The following is a 21380-nucleotide window of genomic DNA, read 5'->3' as shown; positions in this document are numbered from 1 at the left end:
CCGAGTGAGCACGTACACACATCAAGAACTCCACTTTCTCATTAGTGCTATTTCCCCCTCAAGAGCACTTGTGGAACGTGGGGAATTTGCCTTGCCGGGCAGCCAGCACATCTGAGTTTGGGGCTTGGTCAGGCCTGGGTGGAATGTTTGGAGGGACTACCTCTGGTCTGAAGGCTTTACCCTTGCCTCCCACGTGGAGGGTGAAAAAGAAAACAGAAGAGTGGGACCTCCCAGATCTTTCCCCCAGGGGAAGAAAGCGAAAAATGTTTGGCCTTACCCTTCCACGCCTCCTGAAGAGAGAAGTGCCCACATTTCCAGGTCCTTAAGAGCTAATTCTAAGAAAGCATCTTCCTAAATTACAAGCAATTAGAAATGCTAATGCGATATGCAACATGAAGTTGGGAAGGGAGAAACTGGATGGAGGAGGGCAGGGCTGGAGCCAGGGAAGGGGCCTGGTTTCTATTCCAGAGACTGCTCCCTAGACTTCTGAAAGCTGCATGCATTTAAATGTCCACATTTTCCCGCAGAAGCCAGCAGTCTGTACTTCTCTCAGCCAAACAACACATCAGCCTAATATGGTGTGGGAGAAATACGTTACATCCTTTTATGAACAGAATGTTAACACCATCTAGAATCAATATTTATATCCAAGAATACAATGACCTGGCTTCTTTTGCGCTGCCATGGTTTTAAGAAAGGGACATTCGGAAGCAGCTGAGAATCCCCTTCCTCCTGCCCAGAAAGGCCGACCCAATCCCACCAAGGCAAACCAGTTGAGGCTCAGACATCTAAAGGGTCTCAGCTTCAGAGGCCCTGTTCATTCCCTTCCTGCCCCTGCAGCCCTCTGTCTCTTGGGATTGCAAGAGGAAGCCAGAAAGCAGCAAGTGGGGCAGGGATTTGCAGTGAGGTCCAGGACGTGAGGCAGCATCCTGTCTGCAGGACAGTCAGTGACGGCCGCACTGGAGGGAGGAGGGTCAGGCTTATGTCCTGGCACTTCCTACTGCATAGCAAAGTAGGAGTGGATACAACTTAACATAAATCCTTAGATGAGAGACTTCTGGGGGCTGGAAAACAAGGATCAGGGTGCGATGACACTTTTTCTTTCATGCTGATAGTATTTTTTGCCAGGTAATTACCCTCATCTGAGACAGCCATTGTGACAGAGTTGGAAGCAGAGTCTCCCCTCCTCAGAATGCTATATTATTCTTCCAGGGGCTTTTGGGAAACTCCATCAAACTCCTTAGGCTGGTTTGTTCCTTAATGCTGGTTTTATTTTACTGCCTTTAGAAGCTTCTGGGCCTGCAACCTGGAGTCAGTGACTTGCTCCTTGCAGATAAAATCCTTACCTAATTATAAAAACAGAACCAACCAAACCAAAACCTTTCCCCCTTTCCCAGAAGATTTAAGTTGGCATCTAAAATTGTGAGAGTCCTCTTCATCTCGTGGACTGAATTGGGCCCTCATTTTGCAGAGCAAGCAGACCTATTTCATTTTCGGGTTAGATGCTGAAGGTTACCACTTTCAACAATAGTACTTGCCTCTCTCATTAAATGCCTGGAGCTCATTATGGTATAAACTGCAGAAAAGTCTTTACTTCGTTAATAGGCATGATCTTTAGAAAAGATCCTTTGGCTTATGTATAAGATCAAGACATGATTAATCTTGGCCTCATTTAGCTGTGGGTCAGGTTTTCAAGCTACAGCGAAATCCCTTCTTTGCATGATCACAATTTACAATTTTATATAATCTGTAGCCCTTTACCCCATGTTGTTAGCACATTTAGTTGCTGCAATTCACTTGTTCTGTCCTGTTATTTTCATCCAGTTCTAAGAAACGAGTAAATGTCCCAATCATATTCGCTATAAAATCAGCCACGGTAAACAGATATTATTTCACGGTAAGCCTCTAGGATGTTTAGCATCTTTACAGATGCAAAGCTCTCCCTGCAGAAATCCCACACAAGAAACCTACGTAAGTTAAATGCTCTGAACACCTTTAGAGATACTGCCTGATTTAAGCCAACAGATAAGTTGCAGCTGGGTCCAGATGCTGTTTCTGGTGTCAAGGGCAGGACAAAAGAATAGTCAAAGTTGGTAATAGGGCCCAGGATCCAAACAGTGGATCCAAAACAGTGAAATTTTTAGCCAGGATGGTAGAGGTTGGAGGGATCGGTTTGCCAGCAGAGCAGAGCCAGGATCTGAGAGAAAAAAGTTAACACAAAAAGCCTCCTTGGGGGTCTTTAGTAAATGTCACCCCAAGTCCAGACCTATCTTTTAAGCTTTAGAGTTGTCAATATGGATGCTTACTTAACACCTACCCTCCTGCATCTCAAATGAACATGCCCACAAGGATCTCTGGCTTCTAGCCTCTCCCACCGGCCCTGGTCTGCTCCTCCCCCAGCTGCCCATCTCGATAAATGGTGCCACATGTATCCCAATAAACAGTGCTCCAGTGGATCTGTTTGAAGCCTGAGGTTCATCTGCAGCTGCTCTCTCTCCCTCCCTCCTTCCCACCTCTAGCCCATAGCTCTTCCTGTTCCTTGTTCCACACTCTTCTCCCCTTCATTCTTCTCTGCTACAACCTCAGTCCGAGCTCCCATCATCTCTCACCAGGGACCACAGCCTCAGCTGACCTCCCTACTTCAGTGAGTGCTCTCCACAACCCACTATTCAGAGAGCAGCCAGGAGAATTTTTGAAAACCACAAACTGGATTATATCACTTCCCTCTTTGAAACCTTCAATGGTTTCCCCCTGCACTTCATATCCAAAATCCTTTGGATGGTCCACAAGACCTCATATGGTCTAGCTCCTCTCTGCCTTTTGCCACTCTTCCCCTTGCTTTTTCTGCCCCACTCCCTTGATTTTCATTCAGTTCCTCTAAAGCACCAAAAAACCAAAAACAAACAAAAAAACCCCTGCCGTCTGGATCTTTGTTGCGGCATGTAGGGTCTTAGTTGCGGCATGCGGGCTCTTTTAGTCGCAGCATGTGGGATCTAGTTCCCTGACCAGGGATCGAACCCAGGCCCCCCCTGCATTGGGAGTATGGAGTCATAACAGCTGGACCACCAGGGAAGTTTCTGTCTGTTTAGTTTTGTTTCATCATGTTTCTTCCACTAGACAGTAAGCTCCATGAAAGCAAGAACCATGTCTGTGTTGCTGTATTCCTCGAGTCTGCCACAGAGTGCTCCTTGAGAAGGATTCCTCATTGTGGGTTGGGAGAAACCAAGCCGAATTACCAAATGTTTGTCCAATCTGCTCCTTTACCACTCCCAATACAGGCTCTTCTTACTTCTTGACCTGAGTTTTTTGACAGTCTCCTAACCAGTCTATCTTCATACTGTCTTGAATTTAGGAATCTGGCAAGGACTAAGAACTGCAGGCATGGATGGGGAAAAAATTACATCTTGATTTTCATAAACCTCTAACTGAAAATTTGCACTTCCTTTGATTATAAATGTTGGCGACCAGCCCCAGGAGTACTGATAGGACCAGTGACTTCGGCACCCACAGAATCACAGATACTTTTTTTTTTTTTTTTTTTTTGCGGTACACGAGCCTCTCACCGCTGCGGACCCTCCCGCCGCGGAGCGCAGGCCCAGCGGCCATGGCCCATGGGCCCAGCCGCCCCGCGGCACGTGGGATCCTCCCGGACCGGGGCACGAACCCGCGTCCCCTGCACCGGCAGGCGCACTTCCAACCACTGCACCGCCAGGGAAGCCCCTTGAATCACAGATATTTTTACAACACATTACTGCTGTTGCAGATGTTGAAATATCATTTATGATCATTACAGCTTTAAAATTATGGTAGTTATTAGAGCTGCTGCTAGATTACATTATTTAATCCTTCAGTAAGAAACACAGATATTCTCATATAACTTTTTTCATATTAATATATTTAGTAGTAATGCTAATATTTTGATAGTTATTTTTCAGTATAGTTGATTTTCTTGGTAATGCTATGCATTTTATTTTCTGCTCTTGAACCATTATTCTGAGAAGGGTTTACAGGCTTCACCAGATTGCCTAAAGTGTTCGTGGCAGAAAAATGTTTAAGAACCTCTGGTCCAGTTTTTCTTCATCTCACATCACTGCCTTGCAAAACAGCCTTAATGCCTTCCCCCTGGCTGCAAAGTAAAAGCTAAATCCCTTCGTATGGAATTCAAGGCCCATTTGTAATCCATTTTCAAAAAACCTTACTATCTTCATTTTTTATCAGTACCCTGGATACAACCTGTGTTCCAGTCGCACCAAATTACTGGAGTACACCAAAAATGTACTCATAGCTCCAGGTCTATTTTTAGCTTCTCTTCAAGAACTACTCTTTTTTTAAGGCCTACCTCAAAATGTTACCCTGGTAAAGCCCTCTTTTGACTTCCCCCAAGCACAACCACTGAATCCTTCCTTTGCATTTTCAGGAACGCTTTGCTTATAGCTATTTGATAATTTATCAGATCCTGTGTTTCTTTTGTGTTATATTGGGAACTTCTTGAGGAGACAGACATCCTCAACTTTATACCCTAGACACATAGTAAGTACTTGTTTGAAAATATTTGAATGAATGAATATATGTAAAATACTCATTCTCCTGAGGGATGAGTAAAATCCATAACGACCACATTAGTTTGTCCTGCAAAACAAGAACTTCTTTTGATACATATAAGCCCACTTGAAAAATCCACCAGCCCCAAGAAAAATAGAAGGTTATCATCTTACAGTCACTGCCTGGACCCAGCTGCCTTGAGTTAATTTCTATCCTTGAAGATAGCAGAAGCACCCCTAGCAGGAACCCATTTGCTGATTCCATAAACCTTTTGGCTGTATCACTAATGTCTTCTCATATTTCCCTTCTTTGACTGATGCCAAATATATTTTCATCCAGTCTCCTTCAAGCAGACGCTTTCTATTACTTGCCCAGGATTTTCTAACCATCAGGTTATGGTATGATTTTTATATCCTAGAACATTCAGCTGCTTTATGCCAATCTTAAACAAATGCAGATGGAAGGTTTGAAAAATTCTTTTCCTAAGGAGCTTGAAAAATTAATAAGGAGACCATTCCTTAATTTCATAGTTCAGTGAACAGCTTGAGTAACCGGATCTACGCGTGTGTGCGCAGGCACTGAGGATGAAAGGAATGTTAGCAGCCCTGACCTGAAGTTAGAATCTCACGGAACCACAGACTTTTAAGAGCTGAAAGGAAACTTTTAACGAATAGCTGAGAGATGGGTCTTGCCCAGGGGTTGATCTGCTGGTTGAATCTCAAATTTAGCAAGTCCACATACAGAATTCTTGCTCTTTTCCTCCGCGATGTTTCATCCTTAACTCTATGCGTTCTCAGGCCATGGCACCTCTGTCCACTACCCAGTTGCTCAAGCCCAGAAGTCTAGGGGTCAGGTCATTCTTGATTCTTTTTCCTTCATTCTCCACATCCAATCCCTCAGCAACTTATGTTCATTATACTTCCAAAATATGTTCTGAATTCATTAGCAGTTCTTTTTTTTTTGCCCCCACTGCCTCCACTCTAGACTAAGCCACTGTCACCTGGACCAAACTTCTTTATTTTTTAATTAATTGATTTTATTTTTGGCCGCGTTGGGTCTTCATTGCCGTGCGCAGGCTTTCTCTAGTTGCCGTGAGCAGGGGCTACTCTTCATTGCGGTGCGGTGGCTTCTCTTGCTGCAGAGCACGGGCTCCAGGCGCGCAAGCTTCAGTAGTTGTGGTGGATGGGCTCAGTAGTTGTGGCTTGCAGGCTCTAGAGTGCAGCCTCAGTAGTTGTGGCGCACAGGCTTAGTTGTTCCGCAGCATGTGGGATCTTCCCGGACCAGGGCTTGAACCCGTGTTCCCTGCATTGGCAGGTGGATTCTTAACCACTGTGCCACCAGGGAAGCCCCATGGGCCAACCTTCTAATTAGCCTTTCCTTTTTTTTTCTTTTTTTTTTTTTGCTGTACGCGGGCCTCTCACTGCTGTGGTCTCTCCCGCCGCGGAGCACAGGCTCCGGACGCGCAGGCCCAGCAGCCGTGGCCCCCGGGCCCAGCCGCTCCGCGGCACGCGGGATCCTCCCAGACCGGGGCACGAACCCGCGTCCCCCCCATCGGCAGGCGGACTCCCAACCACTGAGCCACCAGGGAAGCCCTAATTAGCCTTTCTGATTCCTCTCTTGTCTCCTCACAATTCCCTTCACAGCAGCCAGGGTGATCCTTTAAAAATATAAATCAGATCTTGTCACTTAACGTAGAACTCTCTTCACGCTATACTTAGGATACAATTTAAACTCTTTACCGTGCTTTACAAGGTGTGTTATTTGTGTGTTATAGAATCTCATTATTGCCTTCCTTGCATCTTCAAAGCACTCTACCTCTCATTTACTCTGTTCCAGCCTCACTAGTTTTCTTTCCCTTGAACCCAAAGAGTTCTTTCCTGCCTCAGGACTTTGGCTTTTTTTCTATTCCCAGTCGTCACAGGGCTGCCTCCTTCACATCAATCTGCTTTCTCTAAACCTTACTTTTTCAGAGAGGCTTTTCCTCTACCCTAGTTAGTTTGTGTCATTTCATCTCCTCTAGGCAACTAGCTGACATGAGTCTGTTAGGTTACTTGTTTATAGTCTCTTTTCCCCCAGCAGGATATAAACTCCATGGGGACAGGGACCTAGGATAGCTCCTAACAGAAGAAAGGCATTCAACAAATACCTCTGAATGATTAGGTCAAATTCTGGTTCTCAGAACCCCCATACTGTGCCGCTGCTTGAACTCTTATCAGTCTCCTTAAATACCTCTAAGACAGGACCGCCACAGTGGAATTTGGAGTCAGAACGATCTGGGTATAAATCTCTTCTTTGCTTTTTCCCAGCTGTGTAACCTGCAAGGTGCTTATCAGCTTTGAGTCTTCATTTACGTACTGGATAATGGGTGTAATAGTCCTACTCTATAAGGTTGTAGTACAAATTAAATGATATATATAATTTATATAAAAAGCAGAGCAAAGTGCTTGGCCTATAGTATGTATCTAATTGTTCTTTCCCCTTGAGTCTTCCATAAATTACAGTAGCTAATATTTACTTAGGTGTCTATTCTGTGACAGGTACTAAATACCTTACATGGATTAACTAATCCACATAAAAGTTCTACACAATAGACACTATAAATATCCCTGTTACAGGCTGAGCCACAGAGTGGTTTAAGCAATTTGCCTAAGGTCACACAAGTAGAAAACCACAGAGCCCAAACTTGAACCCAGCAGTTCAATCCAATTTAAGAGGGAGTGAAACAGTCATTGATTATCTTTATTGTGACCCTACAGTAAGAAGTACATTTCACATTGTAACCCATCACATGTGTCTGTTCTGAAGTGGAAACAAGTTTTCACAAAATAATATTTACCCTTACTATATGGAATGCATTCTGATCGTTTCTCTTCAATTTAATTAAAAAATGTTATTGACCAACTTATTGATTTAATGTCCCCTTAATGAGTCAAAACCATACTTTGAAAAAGTATTGTCTAAATTACAATAATCCAACTACTCTTACCTTCCAGTTACCTCAACTTCTACTAGAAAAACTCTGATAGTTATCAGTCTAGACTTTTATATTTCATTTACATTTCAGATAAGGTTCTTATTAGTTAAGATGCTGATCTCCTAAGACTCAGATGTGCTCCCCATGCAAACTCTCTGGCAATTATGGAAAAACCAGCTCTTGTCGGATGAGATTCAAGCAATTCTTTCAAAATTATTTACCACTATTAAAATTCAATACAAGCTGTCCTGTGTTAGAACAATTGATGCAGATGTCTGTCTTTCCCACTAGACTGTCACGCCAAGGGCAGAAACATGTTTTATAAATACTCTTGTGGTCCCAAATAGTGAACTGACATGCAATGGAGAACACAGCAGCTGATTATAAAGAACTGGCTCTCAAGTGTCAGGTGGTGTTTGAGACTCAGACAAAAGACTACTTCTATACCCACCGTCTTATATATTATCTAAACATCTAAGGCATCTTCTTTACCAACCCAGTGTTGTAGGTGGTTTACAAAAATCCTTCTATCTGGACAATTTGCATTGACCCTGCTCTTAATTTCCCAAAGCCATCCCTATCTCATGGCTCCTTCTCCTTCCTACATTTTTCTAGGCTAACAGAGCTTACATTTATGCTTCTGGCAGAAGTTTCTCCCTATAGACCACATTCCCATGAAAACTAAACTGAAATGGCTTCTGGGTGAGAGGAAGTACATTAACATTTTTCAGTTGACCTTTGTAACTCTTGATCCTCATCTTTTTCGTGAGTTGGTGTATGAGCTAGTGTTTATTTCTATAGATATTATAAAATATATTTCTGAGCACAGGCTATGTATCAAAAGGCAAATAAATAAAACAAAGAAAAGGCCCTTGGAACCCTCAGTTGCAAGGCAGGAAATTTAGAGGGCAGGAGGTAGCTATGAGCTTTTCCGCCAAGCAATGCTTCAATTTCTCCACCCTCAGGGAAAGATTATCCTGTTGTTGTTTTAATCCAGCAGATGCTGAGCAGTTAGAGAAAGGGAACAAACAACTGGGGGATTGCCACCTGCTTATGTTGACTTTTACCAAACAAGACTGGCCACCAGTGTTGAGGGTAAGGGAGGAGCTAAGGTGGGAACAGGAAATGCTAACTCAAGTTGTCAGCTTTCTGACTGTTTAAGGGGGAAAAAGGTGCCAAGGAAGTACGTGGTCATTCTCGATAGCCAAGAGGCAAAGGCAGGATGATGCATCTTGTTTACTAATATAGCAGGGCTGGCCTTAGTGTATGCATGGAGTCACACATGTGAGTCATGAAATTAACTGAACTGCCTACTCTGTATTTATTTTCTCCTTCCTTACTGACTAAAACCTGTATATTATTGGGGGCAGTAATGTCCAAGGAAAGATGAGATTCCTCTGCCTTCCCTATAGCTAGCTGTTGTCACGTGACTGTGTTCTGGAAGTTGAGTGTGGCTTCCAGGAAGGCTCTTTAAAGGGTGCTGACTCAGCTGAGTTTGCCCGTTTTGTCCTTGCCGGTTTTTTCTTTTCTTTATGCTGCCAGGAATTTCAAATGACGGCTGATGGTCAAGTGGCTATTTTGGACCTTGAGGTGACCCTGAGAAAGGAACCATATTGTGGTGCAGACAGGAGCCTCTATATTGGTCTTGGACTGCCTACCTTTGGAATACTTTTCAGTGAGTGAGATAAGTTTCTTATTCAAGCTTTTGCTGATTTGAGTTTCTGTTAAATGTAGTCAAGCCTGATCCTAACTGAGTTACCTCAACAATTCTTCGCATTCATGTAACAGAGTCTTCATATCCTCCAAGGCATGGTCGATTCTGTTACCTGATTCTATCTTTCTAACAAGTGTAAGAGAGCTGAGGCATGTCAGATGAGAAAACTGAAGCTGGAACAAAGCAAGTCTCACCCAATGCCACACAACTAGCAACTTGGAGAGCTGCAGGGTTTGGAAGCCAGGTGAGCTCACCCCTAGGATTTTAAAAACATGGTGGAAGTAGGTGACAAATTTCCTTTAAAAATGATTCTGATTGGTGAAGTAGTGGTTATTTTTAAAAGCAAGCATTTAAGGACAATTTATCTCTTCAGTCAAAAGGAAGTCAAAAGTCTCCTATCAAGGGGACTGAAGTCACTGACTTTAAGAACATCAGACTTCCAAGTTGCCTCCAGAATACTACTGCTACATTAAAATGAATTATAACTCATTGTATTCTTACAACATACATTAAGAGAGCCGAATTCTCAAACAGGCTAGGACACATTTTGAATAAGCAATTAGTAAAATGAATGTGTTACTGCTTTAAAAGCATAACAGACTTGATGATTAATGTAGAGTTGACAAAGTCTTTACGATGAAAAGGCAATGCAGGTAAAAACTGAATCGGGTGGATTCAACACAGAAAAGTTTTAATGAGGCAAATGTCAAGCAAGCATATAGACTTCTTAAAAAACAAAGAAAATCTAAAAGTTTAATTACAAAAACACTTGTACAGAAAACTTGGCATTTCAACAGTTTCAAACACATGTACACACATTTTCTTCTAAAATTTTATTTTGTCAGAAATAAAACACTTTGTCTCATTTTCCTCAGCTGCTCCTTGTGTTTCAATAAAAAGAAAGAAATCTGTAACACTGAATAGGCAACAACTTATTTCTTGAGAAGAACATGTAAGTGCAATAACATCTACAAGTTTACTGGGAAATATGAATTAGGTATCATGTTAGCCTGTGACCTCATTTAGTACCTCCTGGCTGGGCACAGAGGAGAGAGGAGGTGACGCAGACCTGCTTGTTTTGTGGCAGCTGAATCCCAGCCACCAGTGAGTCAGGTGTGTCGCTGCTAGGAGGGCCAGCCAGCATGTCAAAAGCAGGCTGTTATTTTGTGAAAATGATTTCAGACTGTAGGCTTTCTCAAGATCTCGTGCTTTCCTGAATATGCAGATGTCTCAAGCCAATGTCAGGTATCCTAGCTAGACTCAGGAGAACGATGATCTTTGGACCAGCTTACAGCCTTTCCTGGTCTACGGCACTGCTAAGAACGCTGTGCAAAACTGACACAAAGGAGAAACAGAGAGTAGGAGGAAGAAAGGAGAGAAAGTATTTGGCAGAAGGCAGACACAAACTTCCAGAACCGGCTTGGATGTCCTGCCACAGACAGTGCATTCCAGCTTGGACTTAGCAGGCAGGGAGTCTGTAAGAAGTCACAGGAATGGCAGGTGAGAGCAGGAAAACAGGAAAATAGAGAAGAGCAGGTGAGCTGGCTAGGTTTACAGAGATAGATAATGATGGGCTCTTATTCTAAAAGCCTGCCAAGTGGTGATACATGGGCTTCGGTACATGGAAATTTGATGTGTGTTCGTATCAGAATTTTCAAAAAGGTTTTTTTTTGTTGTTTTATTTCCTTTGGGTTAAGAAAATCAGGGGAGGAGATGCTGAGAAGACAGGATGAGGCAGCAACATGACGGGGGTTTCTGCCTTGCACCCTGGCCTGTGAGCATATTGTGAGGGGGCCACACTTCCACCCGCCTTCGGTGGTGTGGTGCCTAGACAATGGGCTCAGCATGCCCTGCTTTGGCTCCAAAGATCTCAGCTGCAACCATCAGCCTCGTGCTCCAGAGCATCCAAACACGACACAACAAAACCAAACCCTGAGGTGAGAAACAGAAACCCTTCTTCCCTATTGGTGTTTAAAAAAAAAAAAAAAAAAAAAAAAAAAAAATCACTTACTAATTAAGCAGGGAGAAGGAAGGGAAGCCTGTCCTTTTGACACAGACTCCGCAGTTATGATTACAGAAGGAAGACAAAGGACATGAGAATTCCCCCGTGTCCTTCTCCATCAGCTGGAGGCTATTCTGAATGGCATTTCCACCCATCCGTATCCATGAATCGGTACACCTCAAGCAGACAGGGATTCTCTCTGTTTTCACTTATGATAAACTTTAGGATTTTTTTCAATACCAAATGAGAAACTACTTTTCTCGTTCTGTCCTGTTTACCAATGACCTTTTCCTCAGCAAAAATATTCCACAAGTCACTGCCAACAGATGGGAACAGAAGAGCCTTGCTGGGGCTGGGACGCAGGGCATGTGCACGAGCAATGCTCAGAAAACAGCAGGCAGTACCAAGGAGGAAGGAAAGAGCATTCTCCTTCAGGGCAGCAACCACAAAGCCTCCACGAGGGCTGGCACCCACTGAGCGCTGTGTGGGATGCGAAACACAGCCTCACTCCACAGGACACTGTCAACAAGAAGCTCCTTTCTTTGGAGTCACAGCAGGACGATGATGGGAGAAGACTGGGCCTGTTCAATGAGAGAAACTCTCCTTCAGAATCCTGCTGAGCAACAAAGCCAAGAGGTCAGAAAATGGAGATGTCTAGCTTGGTGGGGGTGAAGGAAATAAAAAAATAACCCCCGAAAGCATTAAGAAAAAGTGACAGCTAGGTAGGAAAACCACTGATAAAACCACAGAGCCACTGATAAAAGAGTCCAATCTGAATGAAGCAGAACAATAAGAAGGCTTCCTTTCTGCTGCAGAAGACGCCAATCTCAGGGGCGCCTGGTCAGCAGTATATATGCAGACCCACTTCAACAGAAATAGAAATGGTAGGAAACTGAAGACTCGGGAGAGTGGCTGTACACGGTCAAAGCTTCACGAAGACGATTCCATAGGAAGTTCACATACATGTTCCTTTTGTTGCTCCCTCATATGGCTTCCTGGGGTGAAGGCATTTAACTCAACTGACAGTTCCTTCACAAGCAGAGTAATCTGTACCTCCCTCTCTGCCTCCACTCAATTGAAATTTCCATGGATGGCTTCTCATTCCAAACAAGTAAAACCACTTACAGAACATCTTGGAGCTCTAAGACCTGTAGAATTGGGAGAAAAAAAAAAAGGATACCAAAACGTAAGCACAGATCAGAAAGGGTTAGGGCTATGGGTTAAAATAATGTTTTGCTCTATTTTCAAAAGGGTTAAGGTACGTGGAACCTAGAAGAATGGTATAGATGTTCTTATTTACAAAGCAGAAATAGGGACACAGACGTAGGGAACAAACATATGGATACCAAGGGGGAGGGGGGTGTGGGAGGAACTGGGAGATTGGGATCGACATATATACACTCTTGATACTATGTATAAAATAGATGACTAATGAGAACCGACTGTAGAGCACAGGGAGCTCTACTCAGTGCTCTGTGGTGACCTAAATGGGAAGGAAATCCAAAAAAGAGGGGATATGTATATAATATGGCTGATTCACTTTGCTTTACAGCAGAAACTAACACAACATTGTAAAGCAACTGTACTCCAGTTAAAATTAGTAAAAAAATAAAATTAAATAAAATGGAAAAAAGAAAAACTTCATGGAGTTGTGGCCAGGAGTCAATGAGCCAGCACACGTAAAGTACTTAGGATGTGCCAGCATGTGTAAATGCTCACAGTGTTGTTTATTATTATGCAGAATAAACACCCAGTGCTACGTGGCCAAAAAAAAAAAAGGGTTACGGTGAGTAGCAGGGTGTATGTAAACTAAAGAGCTCATAAAGCTGCAAGCAACCAACCTCACTGAGGCATTTTAGACAACATTTCAATGAAAAATGTGGCCCTGCTCCAGCTCAGCCACAATGGGGAGGTTGGAAAATTGCCAGCCGAACACAGAAAAGCAAGTATCAGGGACAAATCTGATGATGAAAAATTAGTACTTTACTTTAGTCCTGGTCAATCAAAACCAATCTTCTTCAAGTATAAATCTAAGGCCCTCTGCATGGATAGGGATGTACTGTGTACATAAGATGAATACATTTTTACATTGATAAAAAGGCAATCACATATATATATATTTTTCCAATCCTCCAACAGGCAAATATTTATCACTTGGTTCAACTGAAATCAAGCAACATATGGCTTTTGATAGTTTATATACAGTAGTCATCTGTCAATATGAAATCACCTCCATGACTTCCTCCCAGCTCCACTTTTTCTAAGTACAAGTCAGCCACAAAGAAAGATGACAGCTGGGGTAATTCTTCCATGGTATAACTATAAAAATAATTATAAAATGGCTGACCAAAATTTTATAACATTATAATTGCTGGATTGTAATTTTTTCCTAATTACCTCCCATTTATCTTAATGCTCATTCTAAGATTTTTTTTAGTGCTTTCCCCTTACACCCATCCCTACCTCCTTGTATCAATGTTTTAGAAACCCCACTGAGTTTAGATACATGTGTTCTAGTTTTGGATTCTGCACCCACATACTCAGGTATTTTCAGGCAAGAGATTCTGCCTCTTTGGGACTCAGTTTCTTCATATGTAAAATAATGGGATTTCTAAACACCCCTTCCAGCTCTAATATGCTCCTCTAAAGCTGAAGACCATTAGCTTCCTTTCACTCACTGGGTCCTGACAATGGAAGAAACCTTTGCCAAGCTCATGTCAGAGTAATTAATTGCACCATGAATGCTGGGGACATCAGGCCTAGCTGTCTGTACATATTTGTATAATGAGGGCAAGCTAGGTTAATCACAGTCTTTATAATTGTTTCATTTGACAGTTTCAGAGGGTACGGAGAACTATCCATTCTTAGTTATGTTTATATGGCTAGATTGTAAGAATCTGTGGTAATAAAACGGTTCACATTTTCAGGTACTGTTTCTTTCAAGGGCAAAATATTTGTAGGTTAAAATCAAGAATAATCATCACATTCTAGGTTTTCAAAGACACCTTGGAAAGCAGATACTACAGTTTATATCCTTAAGATAGATAAAGCTTTAGGAGAGTCTTACTGGCCAAATGCTCAAAATGGAAAACCATTTTTGGCTCAGAACTTGCAATAGCTGCCCTATACCTATGTGAGGAGACAACACGTTATCAATTACTGTGTTCTTTCACAATCCTCCACACTGTTTCTCCCAGCTCTCTCTTTTCAAGCCTACAAGAGTGTTAATTGAAAACACTGTGTGAAAATGAGAAAGATGACGAGCTCCTAAAAATCCCAAGCCTAGATTTACAAGCTGTTCCCTTCACAAACAGCAGCAGTAATGCCATTTCTTTATTCTGCAGGGAGTCCAGCCATCTCTTAGAAGTATGGTCTGTTCCATCTGGCTACTCACTAGAAGGACAGTAATCCTTTCCCCATCAGAGCACGGCTGAGGCTAAAGTATAATAAATTGCCTTGTACAGTTACTATTTGAGGGCTTGGACAAGAAGGATAAAGACTACTGCTTTTGTCTATGCTGCCAGATGTGGCCTCATTAGATAAAGAATCATGGGTTTTATTTATTCTTGCACATGTTGCTCAAGGTCCAGACCATGTTAGAATGTTAGTATGTATATGAGTGTGCTCATGTACCTGCAAGACAAATAAATAAGGATCCAAGCCCATGACCAGCCATTCTAAGGAGCATATCCTGCTATCCACTCTTGTTTTAGTATTCATATATGGCCACTCATTGTATGGTCCAACCCCAAGATTTCCACACAGTTTATATGTCTGCAGGTATGGAACAATTTAACTGACAGACCAAAGGGCTGTCAATTTTGTGGAATGACATACTAAAGGGTACCCTATCTCTACAGGAATTTGAGTGATGATACCTGATGACTGACCATTAGTACCACAAAGTTCATATAAGCAGATCCCTTTGGGAAATGTACTTTTTTCTCTTCTAAAAGGATGCAACACATACTACTAGTCATTTGTTGAATATGTTTTTAAAAAGCTTATTTTCTCTTTTCTCTCTTTCTACTTATTGAGAGTTCATTTATTTTTTAATATATTTAATCAAGGCATTAACTGTTTCACTGTAAGGTTAGTCCACATTAACATTTAACATACTACAGTTACTCTGATATTGAGTGATAAATGAAAAGCTTCTTACTTATAGAGTCTCATACACATACAATGTCTCACTGACTATTGTAAATTATCATTAACTTTACAGGGGAAAGGAAGCTTAGCAATTAAGTGATATTTATTTTGTTCTATGTGTTGTTTTCTCTAAATTTCTCACTCACCCTTCAAAGCTCTTTGGGAAACTAATACCTGAGAATACAGCTCATAAGTGACAAAGCTAGAACTGAGGTCCAGCCACAAAAATCACGCTCTTTCCATTAAGCCATGTGGAGGCATGCATGAAGAAAAACTATCTTGATTCAGTTTTCCAACACTATTTACTACATTTAGCAACCATGCAACAGGAATCTTAATCAAGTCTCCAACTCACTTATTCAATGTAATTCCAGGGTTTTACTAGTATTGATAAAGTCTAATGCCATTGTATTTTTGATGACACGCTGGCACGTACGAATCATGTCAGTGAGCACTCACCATTCCCTAACGATCAAGCCTGTTCACAACTTCTCGAACTGTAGCTATGAAGTTTTCATTGTCTTGGGGATTAGCTAAAATAATACTGTGCAGTCTGTTCATATATGAGTCGATAGTGTCCACTGTAGGTGTCTCTCCACTTCCTGAAGTGAGATAAGAAGAGAAAGTAAGAAAATCCTCCCATTCAGTTCAACCATAACACAGATCAGTGATTCCACAGCAAAAGAAACTTGACTCTAATGTGGTCTGCTCCATAGAGAAGATTTTATTTTCAGAGAGACTTTTAGACCTCAAAGAAATGAAATTAATCCACATACTCTAAATAAACAGATGGACTATATAATTGCTGTGCAGTATATAGGTGTAGCTGCATAGCACAAAAGGTTAAAGACTCTCCCAGCTCTGCTGTAACTATTTCCAAAATGAAAGCGTATATAAGAAATACTATGGGCTTCCCTGGTGGCGCAGTGGTTGAGAGTCCGCCTGCTGATGCGGGGGACACAGGTTTGTGCCCCGGTCCGGGAGGATCCCACGTGCCGTGGAGTGGCTGGGCCCGTGGGCCATGGCCGCTGGGCCTGCGCGTCCGGAGCCTGTGCTCCGCGGCGGGAGAGGCCGCAGCGGTGAGAGGCCCGCGTACCGCAAAAAAAAAAGAAAAAAAGAAATACTAGTATTTATTTTCCTTTTCCTTCCCATTAAGACAATATTACAAAGCAAGCAAATATACATCAGAAAAATGCTCTGGGGGGATGGGTGAGTTGGGGGAGGGGATCAAGAAATAAAAACTTCTAGTTATAAATTAAGTCATGGGGATGTAATGTACAGCATGGTGACTGTAGTCAATAATATTGTACTACATGTTTGACAGTTGCCAAGAAAGTATATCTTAAAAGTTCTCATCACAAGAAAAAATTTTTTTGGTAACTCTGTATGGTGATGCATGGTACTAGATTGTGGTGATCATTTCACAGTGTATACAGATAGTGAATCATTACGTTGTACACCTGAAACTAACACAACGTTATATGTCAATTACACCACAATTTAAAAAACAAAAAAAAGCGCTCCACTCAGGACTTTAATATTACTCAGTTTCCACTGTTCAGAATATCAAATTAAGCTTAATAGAAAGTAGACTGTATGAAAATATAACTGAAGAAAAATTTAACTGAGCAGAGAGCCTGAAATTCTGGATGAGTTTAACCAATACTGAGATTGTATTACATGGCCCACAAAAACCTCTGAGTTTACTGATTTTCCTCTGGAGGTGAGACTTCAGCCTCACCACACCAGTACCAACATGAACAGCACCTCCCCCCACCCCTGCCACTTTACAGGGCTCAGCTAGGGATGACATTACCAGGCAAGGGCATGCTGGCGAAGCTGCTTGTCAACACCTGCCGCAGGGTCTCCAGGTGCTGCTGTAAGACGGTGTTGCGGCTCCGCTCCTGGATCACGTCCACCTCCAGCTTCTCCACCGCTGTGCGCATGCTCTCCACGTGCTTTTGCAGGGCTGCGTTCCTTTCCTCAAACTCCATGTTGGATTTTCGAAGCTGACGGAGCTCTGCCTCCCGAGCTGAGGACAAAACCCCGACAAAACACAGGTAATACCAGCCTCTCTGAGGAGTCCCGATGACTCTTACAGGAAGTCTTGCTTAGCTGTCTCTAATTAGCTACCCCTCCTCATGTCCCTATTCTCATTATGGCCTTCCAGATAGCAATTTCAGCAGGAAAACGCCTGGCTCCCCAGAGTTATTTTAATTCTTAAAGCTGGTCATATTCTATACTTAAGATTGTAAGGAACAGCTGTAATTCCCAGTATTTGTTTGTTTGTTTGATTTTTTAAAGCTGTGCAATGATAAGCCTGAGGGGTTCCACAGGGGGATCCTGGGAGACTGGGCAAGCACAGCTGTGGGTCCACATCTTTACTGCAGTGGGGTCAGCTTTACTCATATTTATTTTATATTTTGGACATCCATGTAAGCTTTCATTTGTACAAAGGGTTCTAGGCTAAGAGCCTGAAAGCAATTGAATTAGTGATGTATATTTATTTCCTCTGATCCAGAGACTAAAGCAGCTTTGACAACACTGGCTCAGCTGTCCTCCACGGGTCTCTGAGTAGCTGCTTTTAATACAGAGTGAAATGGAAGCAGTTTTCTTCTTCCAGACCAGTCCCAGGGTCTGGAATATCACTACCGTTGCTTTTCAGCAATGAATTCCTCCCGACAACTAAATCCCCTGTCATAGACCTGAGTAACACAAAACGATCCTTTGGTAATCACCTTTGCTGTGGTTCAGGAATTCCTCTGTAAATATAGGGATGTCAAAAACAGACCGCTCCTTTACCTCTGCTTCTTTCTGTGAATCAAGAGTAACAAAATAGTTAATTCTTAAACAGAAGCTAAATTAAACAGTAGTGCCTAAAGGCACAATGGTCATGTTTTCCTTAAAGAAATAGTAGGATGAGCAGGAATCAGTCTAGGTGGGGCTGTGAGGAAAATGTATTCACCTTTTCTTTGGAACCAAACTTTCATAGAGCTCAAGCAGGTCAAACATTCAGATCTCTCAGGTGACAACTGCTGTGCAATGAGAAACCTTAAAACAAACCTACATAAACTTCCCTAATGGAGATTTTGGAAACCATTTCTTAGCTCTGTGCTTTGAATAGTCAACAGTATACAGTGGAGAAAGTGGTTGAGGTAGGAATATAGAAAGAGAATTTCTAGGTTTTTTTTCTGTTGCTTCTGTTGGTTATATACATAAAGTGCTTTTTATACATAAAGTGCTTTATATACATAAAGCACTTTATATACATGTATATACATTTATGTATATACACTTTGTATACATAAAGTGTTCTCTGAGATAGGATTATGCAATCTAAATTTGCAGAGTGGACAATAAGAATTTTAAGCAGAGATCTGCCAGCCATGAGCAATAATAATGGTATTCCACTGGGATTTCTACTTTTACTTCTACTTATTTACAAGGGCAGCCTATAGTTGGGGATCTTTTAGACTTTCTTCAGACACAGGAAAAACAAACAAACAAAACCAAAAATCCAGAAATAACTGGGCTCTAAGTATGAAAATCCCAAGGATTATGTGAGATAGAAAAGAATAATAAACCTAAAATGAATTCACCAATAAGCCATTAAAAATAAAAGTCTCACAAAACCACTGCAAAATATATTCCACAATGATCCTTGTGAATAAAGTCAATATTTCAAAATGCTTTGTCTGCAGTTTCTACAATGAATTTGAAAGCATTAAGAACATAAATTATAAGTGTCTTGGCAGTATTTAAAATCTTGCATAATATAAGATGGTAAAGAGAACAGTGGGAAATGAGTACTGAAGAAATTGATAGTGAAATCTGAAGATTCCAAAACCTTTATAACATAAAGAACAGTTTAAAAAATCTAGAAATCATTCCTATAGAAACACATTTAATGCCAGAGATAGAATGTATCTTTCCTACTTTTGCCACCACTAGTCTTTTATCTTTGAACACAAATATGATTTGGGGCCCAGTAGAAAGGTTAAACACTTAACAGCCTATGAGGGAATTCTGACAGCCAAGATCCTGTTTTCATACTGGTGTCTGCCTCCTTAGGGGTCAGGGCTGTGCTGTGTAAGCTGCCTGCCAATGGCATCTGATCAAGAGAGACGTCTAAGATGGAAGTCTGAAAAACAATGTATTTACCTGAAGACACTTTCACAGCACTTAATTTTTACCCTATCTTTTACCTCTTAAAGAAAGAAAGTGAAGTTTTTCAGAACAATTTAAAAACAAACAACAAGATTACCACTGAAAGCCCCAGTTTCAACATGCAAAGCTCTACCTCTAGCCAGCTCTTGGTGGATTTCAAAGAGAACTAATGTATGGACAAGAAAGGCTGGTTCCAGAAGGTATCTTAGGCATATTTCTCAGTGACTATCTCTCTACTCTGCTGGCTTACCATATTCTTTAACTCTGTTACTATACAAGACATAACAGATATAAGCGTAAGTCCATAAATGACTTAGGATAAGGCCTTATGATTTTATCATCCCATCTTGTTCAGTCTCTTAGTTAACTGCACAGGCTTATATGAGATCAGTTTACCTAGCCACAGGTCTGAATATCTGCCAGTCAGATGGGTAGGTGGGGATGCTTGGCTCCCATTACCATGGTACCGAGAGCCCTCTCCAAGGCCTAGATTCTGCTCAGATGGGTAATTCTGCTCTCTTCCCTGCCAAAGCAGTCCAAACCAAACCAGGCTAACTACATAAGGGCAGAGGACAGCACCACATAGGTGCATTAACACACTGCCTTTTGGTATAGATTCTTAGAGTGCAAAGAAAGAAACACCAAAGCAATTAAATGAAACTGTTCAGTCTCTGAGAGGCAACAGAGAATTCTACTTAACTGAAGAGTGGTCATAAAAACCATCAGCACTCTTCCATTACTGAGTACATTACTTGGCATTGGAGAGGATCCTCTTGGGGGCTCAGATATACTTAAGCTGCTCCAAGGGTCACTCAAGGGATTAAAATCATAAGGATTTCATTACCTCTTCATTGAAAGGGTCTAATTTGTTCAGGCTGAGTGTCATTTTGTCATTTCCCATAAATTAAAGGAGAAACAAAATTATTGTTTCTATCTTAGTCCTCACATGAGATTTAGACACTTTCTTGAGAGTAACACTAGCTGACTCCTGGGTCTAGCAGGCTGGCTTTTGATTTGAGAGGAGCGAGAATACTCTTCACTTTGGTTTTCATTCTATATATTGAGTGGAGGGTAAGAGAACAGAGGCCTTTTGAACTGAAACTATTTTGCTGTGATCTAGGCTCAGGGCCAGAAATTCATAGAGAGTGATATGCTTCTCTCAAGTGCCCTTTACCTTAAGGAATGCTCTTAACATTGTGTACCAGGCTTAAGTGCCCCACTGCTATGCAGAATGGCTTGAATGGCTTTCAGGTCAGCATTTCTTTGGCTCTAATATGCTCTCCAGTAACTGCCTTGGCAACAATGTCTTAGGAATCTAAGTTCCATTAGGGAATACAATAGGTTTCTTTACTACATACACACAAATCAAATCGTTTCTGTCTCAAGTGGCAACAAATTTTGCTGACATCACAGGCAACCTGGCCCATTTTAACTTGCAACGCTGTTTATTCCATATAACGTGGCAGGTGCTGCCAGGACTGCTAAATAAGATGGGGCTACAGAGGCCTGGCTTTCAGTCACAATTCTGCCTCTAATTAATTCAATAAGTGACTCTGGGAAGTTCTTTCCTGTCTCAGGCAAGTCATTTTCCTCACCGGCAAAATGAGGGGGTCAGTCGAGAGGATTTCTGAGGTCTTAGTAGTTTTGAAGTGAGCTCGAAGACTATTTTATGGCATTTGCCATTTTATTCCTAATAGGATAAGTAAAGGGAAATAAGCATGTTTTTAGAAACTGTGATGTTTTAGGCACTTTGCAAGGTACTTGCTCTTGTAATAACTTCCTCATAACTCTGCTCAAGCCATTTTACATATATATATATATATATATAT

General features: G+C 41.7%; 1 protein-coding gene across 1 annotated transcript in view; it reads right to left on the bottom strand.

Annotated features, from left to right (window-relative positions):
* Positions 1-9900: 9900 nt before the first annotated feature.
* HMG20A (high mobility group 20A) overlaps positions 9901-21380 on the bottom strand; it is a 68901-nt gene continuing 57421 nt past the window's right edge. The window contains exons 7-10 of the mRNA XM_024761794.1: positions 18123-18198; positions 17201-17416; positions 15844-15986; positions 9901-12380 (exon numbers count right to left, since the gene is read on the bottom strand). Of these exons, the coding sequence (XP_024617562.1) occupies positions 15850-15986; positions 17201-17416; positions 18123-18198 (429 nt within the window). The 3' untranslated portion in view covers positions 9901-12380; positions 15844-15849. The remainder of the gene's footprint in view (positions 12381-15843; positions 15987-17200; positions 17417-18122; positions 18199-21380) is intronic.

This window comes from Neophocaena asiaeorientalis, unplaced genomic scaffold (assembly GCF_003031525.2).
Source record: "Neophocaena asiaeorientalis asiaeorientalis breed wild unplaced genomic scaffold, Neophocaena_asiaeorientalis_V1.1 scaffold54, whole genome shotgun sequence".
Classification (NCBI taxonomy): domain Eukaryota; kingdom Metazoa; phylum Chordata; class Mammalia; order Artiodactyla; family Phocoenidae; genus Neophocaena; species Neophocaena asiaeorientalis.
This window is presented reverse-complemented; position numbering and strand designations above follow the sequence as displayed.